General features: G+C 32.7%; 1 protein-coding gene across 1 annotated transcript in view; it reads right to left on the bottom strand.

The window, feature by feature from the left end:
- Positions 1–8,539, bottom strand: part of LOC106470074 (muscle LIM protein 1-like) — a 10,808-nt gene extending 2,269 nt beyond the window's left edge. The window contains exons 1-3 of the mRNA XM_013930599.1: positions 8,378–8,539; positions 1,666–1,793; positions 198–372 (exon numbers count right to left, since the gene is read on the bottom strand). Coding sequence (XP_013786053.1) covers positions 198–372; positions 1,666–1,780 — 290 coding nt within the window. The 5' untranslated portion in view covers positions 1,781–1,793; positions 8,378–8,539. The remainder of the gene's footprint in view (positions 1–197; positions 373–1,665; positions 1,794–8,377) is intronic.
- Between the last annotated feature and the right edge of the window lie 3,773 nt (positions 8,540–12,312).

Genomic DNA, 12,312 nt, shown 5'->3' with positions numbered 1-12,312 from the left:
AATTAGTTAGTATAAATCAGTTAAATGACGAAACATTAGGTGTCTATTTACTTGTGACCACTCAGTGTACACACACACATATATATATCAGATTAGCCTTTGGAGATTTATTTCGTAATTTTATTACCCAGACAAACACGCCACATTTGCCTCATTGTTTTACAGGAATTATCTGTTTAGTATTTTATATGATCTACCTCATTGCTGTTGCAGTGTTTCCTAAATGTGCACCTGTATCCATACTCAAAGTTCCCGCCCCCTGTCCGAAACCATAGCCCTTGGGTCCGAACTTCCTACCGTAGCACTGTTTGCAGTAAAGTTCTCCACCGTGTTCTGTGGCATTTGTGCTATCCAAACTCTTGTGACAAAGGCCTATTCAGAAAACAGAAAAAATGGGGAAGTGGTTAGGAACTTTTGAATCTACAGGATGAAAGAAAAAAATTAAAAGTTAGTTGAAAGCGTACACTTCACTCTTATTGTCCAACTTTTGTTTGTAAAAAAAAAATTAAGTTTTTGAAAGGAACTAACATAACTACTCGAGTATAAAGTTTGCCATAAAGTTATCAATACATAAACCCAACGGTTTATTTCATTACAAACGTGTAATTCAACAGTTGTTTCAAAAGCATTAGTTATGACTGAAGTACCAGATAGGGATCAACGCAAGAAAATCAGTCACTTTACTGTGTAGTCTAGTAGTAAGTAAGCTGTATTCATTACGACAAGTAACAGAACCAACTCTGTGGCTATTTTTTACACACACCTCTGATTTCGAGCCGTGATGTGTAAAGTAAAAGTAATGTGGGAAAAAAGGAACATCTGTAGTCAGTTTTTTATAACTGTTCATTCAGCAATAAAAGGTTTAAATACATCATCTCATCGTAGTCGCACTAAACTGAAAACTAAATGTTACTGACCGTAGCATTCTTATAATAACACTACTATTTCGTACTCTGAGTACAATTGTTACTCTTTATATTATCATTTTGTAGCAAAAACGAAAATCCTTGAAATGTTTTAAGAAATTAAATATTTCATATTCCCCCTGAAGCGGACTTAATTTCTTTTCTCAACAAAAGTCAATAATTTTGTTAAAGCTACTCATAACCTTATAATTCTTAACCAAAGGACCCTTCAGTGGCACAGCGGTAACTCATAACGCTAAAAACCGAGTTTCGATACTCGTGCTGGACACTGCTCAGTTAGCCCATTGTGTAGCTTTGTGCCTTTCCATTTTGTAATAATGAGAAATGAAATGTTTATTAAGAAAATGTTTCTATTGGCAACAACCTTTCTAGAATAGGTAGGTTTTGTAATAATCTCAGCACTTGGCGCGTTAGACTGAACACCTTGATAAAGTACCAGTACAAAAACCATTTTAAACTAGATTTTAGCTTTTAGTAAAATGTCACTGTGGCAAGCAACAGCATTCTCTCGTTGGCGAATAAACAATGAGTATAAATATAGCAGGATGGGGAGTCAAATTTTCTAAGAACTGGTATCGTAAATTGCTTAAATTTTATTTTTTTTAAACTATAGAGCTGTTAAAAAAATCCTGTCTATTCAATTATAAATGTACTTTTGTAAAAGTATCCCAACTCTTTTAAACTCTCTATCGTAAAGTGTTTATATTAATTAAAAGTCTTAATAGTTAAAAACACTTACCACATTTGAAGCAATTCTTATGCCATTTTTGGCCAGCTGCCAACATCTCTTCGGCAGCATAAACGGATTTGCTACATTTTGGGCATTTTGGCTGTTCAACAGGTTTGAAAGGCATTATGATGAGCTATCTGGAAAAAAAAATAAAGAAAATAATTAACAAAAATGACATTGTTTTCTTCATGTGAAACTCAAAGAAGATAGGTAATATTAATGAAGTTAAAATATTTGAGGCATATTAACTTTATGGCTTCGCCTCTATTACCTGACGTGAGGAAAACACGAACCTTTTTTTGGAATATTTTATTCAGTAAAGTAATGCTGTGTGTCTATAAGAGTGGAATAATCAAAATACTGAACAATTTTCAAAACTGAAATTGTAATATTGTTCATATATACGATCATATGAATAGAAAACATAACCTTTATTAAGATGATCAGTTACTTGTAAAACAACAACAAAAAGACCAGAGAGATATGAACATCGTTGCAACTAGAGGTATAAGCGCTTAAAATTGTCATTGATGTTGAAAAATGATTAGTTGGAAATACTGTTTCTTTTACGTATGTGACTGCTACTCCAAGGCGATAAAGAATTTTTAACAAGTATTTATGTCTTATAAATCCTGTTTATAAGAGGTGATGAGCGCAGTGCATATTTTGTTGTTCTTGTTGTTGTATTCTTGCAAGAAATGTTTAATTAAGTGTTTTATAATATTCCTTTTACATCTATTATACACCGAGACAACAAAATTTTCGTGTTCTGTCTTTTTAGAACTAAATAAAATCAATTTGAACATAAATATTTGTGTTTCCCAACAACGTAAACATTTTGTAGTTTCAGAAAAATAACAATATGAGCAAATTATTTTGAAGAAAAGAACCTGTAAATTACTTTTTATTCTCATGATAAATTAAGAATAATATTTAAAATGAAATCGAAACCACTGTCAACATTATGTAAAAGCAAATGAAAGTTTAGCCATTCTGTTTGTTACCATGAAATGTAATATTCTGATATCCACGAAATAGTTTAAAGTTTAGCCTTTCTGTTTGTTACCATGAAATGTAATATTCTGATATCCACGAAATAGTTTAAAGTTTAGCCTTTCTGTTTGTTACCATGAAATGTAATATTCTGATATCCACGAAATAGTTTAAAGTTTAGCCATTCTGTTTGTTACCATGAAATGTAATATTCTGATATCCACGAAATAGTTTAAAGTTTAGCCATTCTGTTTGTTACCATGAAATGTAATATTCTGATATCCACGAAATAGTTTAAAGTTTAGCCATTCTGTTTGTTACCATGAAATGTAATATTCTGATATCCACGAAATAGTTTAACATGAAGTTTTTATTTCAACCGAAAACGTATTTACTTTCAAAGCTTCATTATTTACGGTTGTTAAAGAAAACGAAATTATACATTCTAAAAATATTCGTTCCATTTTAGTTAAGTGTTTTTTCGAACTGCGGTCTTGAAACTACGCTAAGAAAACTTACCGCGCCAAAAAAGGAATTAGTGAAAATGTATATCTAAAATTAGCAGGAGGAACGTACCAAAGACAGCTAGAAAAAAAGGAGATTCACAGTAACACGCTAATCCTTGGCACACTCAGGAACTAAACATAAACAAGCGCAGTTCGGCTAATATAACTTAAACTGGTCCTGTTTGTAATATTTTCTTTTTTTTCGGAGTTGGAGATGGGTGGTGTTGCCTAGCTGTCTAACATTTCTAAGCTAGGGACGGCTAGTGAAGATAGCCCTCAGTAGCTATGCGCAAAATTTAATAAACAAACTTGCTCAATATTTCAAGTAACATATTTCATGTTGAATTGTTTCTATCACAATTTTTTTAAATCCATGTTTAAACAGACTGCACCAGATCAAGTCCTAAAATATACTTTATTTTTATTAACACTTTATACAAACTAAAGTTAAATTTCAGCATTAATAAAAAAGGGTAAATTTATTTGTTTTAACGCAAAGGAACACAATAGACTATTTGTGCTCTGTCCATCAGGGAGAATAACCCCAGATTTTAACGTTGTAAATCTGTAAACTTACAGCTGGACCACTGGGGACAATGTACAAAGAAAACCATTTTTTTTATTTTTTGCGGGTAAGTCTTAATTCATAACTAAACCATATTTTGACATTGCTCAATCAACTTCTAATTACAATTTTTTTTTAAATAATCAATACTAAAATTAACAAAATTAAATTTGACCATATAAACTTCTTTGTCTTCAAATCAAGCCACATGCTAACACGTGGAATATAATTGAAGGTTAAATGATGGAGTAGTGCATTTCAATCGAGCTATAATAGCAAATTTTCTGTCAAAATGTTGTTGACGATGCAGTCATGTCTTACTTTACTTAATATTACGTTCTGATTAATCTATATTTTTGTATTAAGATCTCTACTTAAGCAAATCTCTAAAAGATCAGCATGTGGATTCTTTAGATGTCAGAAATGTACGTAAAGTTTTAAAAGGAACAGTTTAAAAGGCCAGTACATTTAATAGATATCTATAAGACGTACCTAAAGAAAAAACTTGTTTTGTATTATATGATCCCATTGCTTTCTATAGTAGGGCTACACATCCTCTGTTTTTCTGTTGTTTGTTGTTGTTTTTTTTTACGTTATCTGTGTCATCTTCTTGAAGAAGACTGTAGCTCCATTGACTAATTATAGTTTGTTTGACTGAGATTTATTTCGTGTTACATAACCAAACTTAGTTAGGAATATCACGTTAATAGCATTTAAAGTTATGTAACTATTAAATAATTTCAGAAGATGATATTTAGCTAGATACAACTATAAATACATGCATTAATCGATGTGTAGCTGTACCCTGGTGTTCTGCAAAGAAACAAAAAGGCTGTAAAGATAAGCTACTCTTCAAATGCATGACTGTGAATGACAATAACCCGAAATTGCCTTAACTTAGTTTCTTATATATTTTAGACATCTATGTATGTATATATAGAAGGTTTGAACTTCCCTTTGCATAGCTCACTATTTCTAATCAAGTGTTTTTTTTCCTAGTTTTCTTAAAAAACATAATTACTGACGTAATATTTCAATAATTTAGATAAAAACTAAAGATCGATGGATAAATGAATTGACAAAACTTCTATTGTTGTCTTGTTGAAAGGTTATTACAGCATAAAGAAGTTTCCTGAATTCCCAAAACTCTTTCATATTTACCAGTTTTACATTTAGACGTTAACTATAATGAAATTTGCTGTATACCATATTTCCTTTGATTTAAATATTCAAGGGTTCCTAAAAATTGTAATTATTTCATTTATACTATAAAAATTGAGTTGTCTTGGATGAATTATATAATTCGAATATCTTAAACCTCTTCTTCTGTAGACCTCTCTTTTTGTAACACCTATGAAATATTAATATGTTAAGAATTTGTTTTTTTTGTTTGTTTTTGAATTTCGCGCAAAGCTACACGAGGGCTATCTGCGCTAGCCATCCCTAATTTAGCAGTGTAAGACTAGAGGGAAGGCAGCTAGTCATCACCACCCACCGCCAACTCTTGGGCTACTCTTTTACCAACGAATATGTTAAGAAAACATGTAGGTTCAATAAATCAATTTAACAAAAATATATGAAACCCTATAACTCGAGTACGTTCGAAAGTGCTCAGGTTATCGGGTTTCGTATCTTTGTATGAAATATTAAGATTATTGCCAAAAGGTAGTGATCCTCCCCACACACACATACAAATAAAAAGCATGAGAAAAATAAATTACCCGTATAGATTGGAAAAACCACATAAAATTATTCCCATTTTTAAATTTTATTTTGTATTTGATAAAATAATTTGTTTTCACTATTATTAAGCAATTTCAATAGAATCATTAAAAAAAGATGAATGAATAAAAACTGACACAAAATAACAGTGTATTTACATTAATGGCACTGCACATATACATTTTTGATTTATGAATTTATTTAGCATTTGTTTGTTTGTTTGAAGTTAAGCACAAAGCTACACAAAGAGCTATCTGTGCTCTGCCCACCACGGGTATTGAAACCAGGTTTGTAGCGTTGTAAGTTCGGAGACATACCGCTGTGTCACTAGGGGCCTCCATTTTTGGAAATATCAGCAGTAACACCTAATCTCATAGGTCTATAAATCAGATTTTTTCAAAATGCGTATTAACAATACATTTCCCACCTATTCCAGTACGGTTGCAACCACAAACATTCTGTGACGTTGAGGTTTGAACATATTGCTGGTTAGAACAGGCAATGATAAAATACATAGCACAAAACTGAGATTTATTGTCCCAGAGACTCGTGCTGGGCACGCAGAGACAAGGTAGAAATGCATTATTTAGCAGTAATGGCAATATTATCCTGATCTAAGAACAAGTTTTAGAATTGTCTGATTTTAGTTAAATCTTCTAAGCTAGTTTTTCTCCCAGCCTCAATACCAGTTTTTTATCTGTCTCTATTGTTTCGAGTAGATTAGTTCTCCATGTGTAAAATACGTGTAGTCCATTTTAATTGTAACAGCCACAGAAACACAAGTCCGAGTAGATTAGTTCTCCCTGTGTAAAAAACGTGTAGTCCATTTTAATTGTAACAGCACAGAAACCCGAGTAGATTAGTTCTCCCTGTGTAAAATACGTGTAGTCCATTTTAACAGCCACAGAAACACAATATTAGGTTATATGTGAATATATATTTGTAGTTATGAAAAATGAACTGTCGTTAATAAACTGGTGGTTTAGGCAGACTTTAGATTTATCCTCTACTCTAAGTAGACAACTTCACAGTTACGGTAAAGGACTTTCATGGCAAATTACGTTATAAATATTTTAAGTAGAGCTTTGCGTGGCATGTGTTATATCTTGTAAAAGTGTGTCTCAGTGAACAATGAACCAGCTTCATCCAGACTAATATAAGCTATATTCTCATTCACCAAAATGTAATTACCTTAATGTTCACTATTGGTTCCTAGTTAATTGTTTGTGAAGTAGCATCAAACTTGAAACTACTCAGCGATGAACCATTTGTGATTTATTCATTAAACGTTATCGTCTAGCTAGACACTAATGGCTTGTGTATCTAAAGAGTTCAATGGATAACAAATTTTGGTGATATTTCAAATAATTAACAGACCATTCACAATTATTAAAGCTAATTAAATATTGCTTGATAAAGATAAACGGAAGGATACAAAAGCATGAACCTTTTCAGTAAACTACAGAGTTAATACATTTTATTTATTTTCCCTTTCAATGCTTTTCTTTATTAAATATGGCTAACAGGCACTTATTTCACTTTTCCTCTCCATACCAAATTTTATATTTCAGTATTTTTATGTTTGATAAAATCGGTAGATCTATGAATTATGAAACAATGTTCGAGAATTAATAATTATGTCATTTTTGTATGCATAAGTTAGCCCTTTTCAGTTATTTTGTTGCTAGATAAAAGGTAATGCATAAAACATGCGAATGTCGATTCTACACGATGAGCAAAAAGTTTGGACAACCCCCTCCCCCGACGTTAAATAAAGATAGTATACATGAAAGAAAGAATGTATTGACATATTTACACAGACTAATAAAATGTTCGATTGATAATCCAAAATGTCTGCCTGTTGGCCTTCATTTTCATGACATAGGATGATACGTCCCTACGTGCGATGTGATATCCTCCTTAACATGTTAGTGGTAGTCTTTATTTCAAGTCGTTTTATGTCGTTCATTTGCCATAATCGTTACTAAAACGCAAAAACTAAACTGTTATCATGAGCTTTAAGTAAGGGGGAGTCCAGACATTTTACCCACCCTGTACAAGGACACAGTTGTATCAATGCAAACAACCAAAGCTTAGCATTGTCTAAGAAAACTTTTAATGTGTCTTATATGCAATAAATGTGAACATAAAACGTTGAGTTACAGATACCACTACGTGCTTTGATGATATTCGGCAACATAGCATGGAAAATATGCTTTATGAACCTACTGCTTTATATATAAAGATATGTAACTAAAGTTAATGTTCCTTACATAGAGACTGAGCTGGCCTCATTTCAAGGAATATAATCTGAAAGCAGTTTGGTAAAACAACTTACAGAGAACCTGAGTGAGAAAGACGCGTATAAAGATAATATGTAACTAAAGTTAATGTTCCTTACATAGAGACTGAGCTGGCCTCATTTCAAGGAATATAATCTGAAAGCAGTTTGGTAAAACAACTTACAGAGAACCTGAGTGAGAAAGACGCGTATAAAACAAAAAAGCTGGAATATAAAGCAGACTTAGCAGAAGGCTAATTTAAGATATACTTCTTAACATTTGTAGATTATGCATGCAAGCTTCGACGATTTGCTTCAAGAACACTGGTACACTGGAACAGTGGTTCAAATTCAAAAGGTAACGTTGTGTTTGATGCATCCTATACCGTGAGTATACGTGGTAAGTGCATGGAACAAACAAGTCGATTGTATCATATGTTATCATTATCTTTCGTTAATAATTGTAGATGATGAATTAATTAATATACATCACCTACACATATCATTATAAGATTTTCTTAATAACTGTGAGGCAGCAATACTAAGATAATCATTACAAAAGAAAATATCTTGTTAAATTCAACACAAATATTTAACAGTTCTTTCAAAATAAGAGTACTATGTTAAATTGTTATATAACAGTTAAGTTCTTACCTGTTGTATGATGTGATAGAATAAAACAGGCCTAGTACAAGGAAGTGAACAAACTAGAACCCCCAACACTTAAACCTTCCAACTAGTCCACTAAGTGACAGCAGAAAACTTGTAAGGGCGCAATTTCTAGCATTTTGCACACGGCCCACTTGTACCCGTCAGATACCATGTGCAGTTTTTAGCGGGCTATACAAGACATTGTGAGTAGGTGCTATACCGACATATAGGGAAGGTGGGAGATGTTGCTCCTATTACGTAATTATTGCGTGATCTGCTGATGAGCTCATCCCTCAACAGGATCAAATTTCCTTTTCTGTCAACAAGCAACTCTGCCGTTTGTTGAGAGTAAAATATAATACGTTTAAATAATATTTTGTTTCATTTCCGCAGAATCGGAAGAATAGCCCAAAACCAAATTTTGCTTTCACATTTACGTCATGAAGAAAATTCTCAGCCTTAGAAAAACAAGCAAGCTTTAAAACATTTCAATTTTCTAAATAAAAATGGTCAATAACATAACATTGTTCAGTTATTAGTTATTAGTGAAATAGGTCTTACTTTAAACAATGTCTAATTAGATCTTTAAATGTTTTTATTGTTCTTAAAATAGTCTTTGCTTTATAGTAAGATACCTTACCCACCGTTTTTTAAGTACATACAATGTAGAGCGAAACATGCCTGTGTTGAAAGTGAAGTTACAGAATTTTGTACAGGTAAGTGGCAATTTAGATAGATAATTAACGAACAGACAAAAATTACTTTCACTAACTTTTCGTAAAATCTAAATCCAGATGTCTTGTATATTTTGAGCTTCTTTCATTTTTCTTTCAGATATTAAAATGAACACTCGGTAACTTATTTCTTTATAAAACTGATATTACTCTCTTAGAAACATACTTATATCTAATTTTACTGAGTATTTATGAAAGCAGTGATTTTACGAACCAAAGTAAAGTGTATTGTAATAAATCAAAACATATTTCAGTTTGTTGAACTGATGACTGATGTCAAAAGTGTACGGCAGGAGAATGATCCATTTGATCGGTTTCTCTTATTGTTATTGAATCATTGAAGAACAGTGGTCTGTCTGATCATGTGGCGTATGTGACATCAATCTATACAATGAGCTGTGACTATCACTCTTTAAGGTAGAGTCTTGGCTAAAATGTTTTCGAATTTTGCAACAAATAAAATAATTATCATTAAGATGGAATATAAATACATTTAATGCCGTCAAACTGAGAAATGCATGTTATATTAAACATCTACATATTGTTACGTATTAGAATTTCAAATGGCCTGAAATTTATTTAACTGATAAATTTAAATTTAGTAGTTAAATATATGACGATATATAGTCAGTTTATTATATTTGCCAACAAGATTGATACACATAGCTTTATTTTTTAAATCAGATACGTTTTAATACACACACAACAGTACAACTTACAATAACAGTTATTACAAACAATGATTTATAAACAAAAGTTTCACAAACTTACAAGCAATATAAAGTCTTCTTACTAGTCGGGAACTTCCTTAATACCTTATCGACGTTCATGATGAGCGAGTTAATTTCGAGTTGACGTAGACATAATTCACTTCACAGCGAGCTAGCTAGCCCTGTAGTCTTCACAGTTCATACGCCTAATATAGATTGAATTTCCACCGATGACGTTAGGTAATGTTTTCGTAAAAAATTAATGTCCGATGTGAATCCACTGAAGTTAAATGGTTTGTGATGTTTGAGCTTTTTTTTGGCGCGTCGTGTTGGTTATATTTATAGGCGTGTGGAGGCCTTCTAGAAAAGTCAGATTACGTAGCAATACAGATTTAAGCATTTACGTACACACATACATTGTGATTCTTACTCTCGAGAATCTTCTACAACTTTGCATAATAGGCGGGAGTTTTTCAATACATATTTAACAGTATAAGCTACGTATGTTTCTAAATATAAATTTAACCAAACAAACGTTGATATTAAAATAAATATATAATAACAAATTCGTTACAATATGTAATTTGTATAACGACAAAGGTTCTATGGACATCATGAATGACTTATTAGAACAGCAAACAATTTCATTAGACACCTATAGAAAGATGGATATTTCAGCATTTCACCTATCACAACAAAACTTTACCAAAACATATATAATGACAAAATATTGAGCAATAACGAGCAATTTTCCGCCTCAGTTCTGCACAACAGTACTCAATGGGATTACACTCTGGAGACTGTGCTGGCAATGGCAATCTTGTAACGTCCTCCTGGTCGAGATAATCCTGTACAATACACACACTATGGACAGTGGCAGTGTCATCCTGGAATACAAAGTTATTCCCAAACCTTCTTCTAGAATATGGCAGAAATATCGTCTCCATGTGATGCCTGTATGAGGCGCCATTGACGTTTCCCTGGAGGATGTGAAGAACAGTTATTCCATCATGATAAATCGCTACCAAAACATGTATTGCGCCTGTGTGTTCCATGTGTGAAAGATGGTCTTCCCTCATCTATTCTCCAGGCAAACAGGAAACACGAATCCTACCATCAGCTTTAACAAGCTGGAAACAGGATTGAGCTGAAAAGATGACATGTCGCCAGTGTCCTAACTGTAAGTTGGCATGTTGTCTTGCCCAAGTACCATGGTGACCTCAGTGAATTCTGATTAATATCGGTTTGCAGATAGCCCTTCTTGTAAAATAACCTTGTGTGGTCAGTCTCCTATTCACTGTTCTTCTGGATACTCTGGAATAAATGTGTACATGTCATTCCTGTCGTAAGGCGTTACAGGACTTATTTCGACTTTGATATCTTAAACTGATCAAAACACGGAAAGTAGTTTTTGGCGTCTACCGGTAGACTTTCCTGGAACAACGTTTCCTGTAGTCCGATGACGTTTCAGGATTCTGAATACAGTACATTTGGAAGGAGGGTATCCTACTGTTCTGGTAATGTCCATTTGATTTATACCATTTCTGGACCGTCAAACAATTTGATGCCCTTTTATCTTCTGGCACGTGACAAAGCATTACCCGACACCATGTACAGAGAATCTGTCTGAACAAAGTGTTGATCTATTTCGAAAAAAGATTATACCAAAAACACATCCTCTCATACAAAACAGGTGTGTATGTGTGTTTTCACGAACAAATGCTCAAAACAACTTATACAGAGCAGAATAACAACTCGTATGTGTTTATCCAATCATGTGCTACTCTTCTCTGTTACTTAGTAACTACTCCCTGCATGTAGGCAATAACATCAATATTGAACACTATGCAAACATTTTGATCAGGACCGTATTTAATAGCTATCTATCAAACAAGTGTTATTTTAATCTGGTTTCAAAAATGCGTGAAAGTGGTTATACAATGTGACTGAACCTGAACCAGTTTTCAGTGCCGAGACTGAAGCTGGTCTACGTATTATACTACAATTTTAATAACAAAATCTTATATTTGTCATACATACGTACACGCACGTATAAATCTCGTTACAGAATATCTCGATCTGCGAAAATCCTAACCAATTTCAAAATTAATGGAAACATAATCTCTAAATAAAAACACTAAGAATAACATGATCTCCAAGATTAGTCGAAAGCCCTAAAAAATAAAAGTGAATCAATGAATTTTGATAATTGTTCTGAATTTTTCAAAATATCAACTTAATTTTCTAACTCTTGATAAGGTACTGTCTAACCTTCAAATGGACTTTCTCACGAGTATGGCAGTTGGTTACTGGAGACGGTGGGGGAAAAAATTAATAATCAATAATGACATGGTTATCTACATCAAACTAGTTTTGATGTCAGTGTCTAGTGAATCTAGATCACGTATTTTTTGAGCGCTACTAGAATTTACAAGTATTTTTTAGCTAAAGCTGAACGATTTCTTAAGTTAAGCATGTATGAAAAGTACATGTT

Source organism: Limulus polyphemus, unplaced genomic scaffold, assembly GCF_000517525.1.
Source record: "Limulus polyphemus unplaced genomic scaffold, Limulus_polyphemus-2.1.2 Scaffold3806, whole genome shotgun sequence".
In the NCBI taxonomy this organism is placed as follows: domain Eukaryota; kingdom Metazoa; phylum Arthropoda; class Merostomata; order Xiphosura; family Limulidae; genus Limulus; species Limulus polyphemus.
This window is presented reverse-complemented; position numbering and strand designations above follow the sequence as displayed.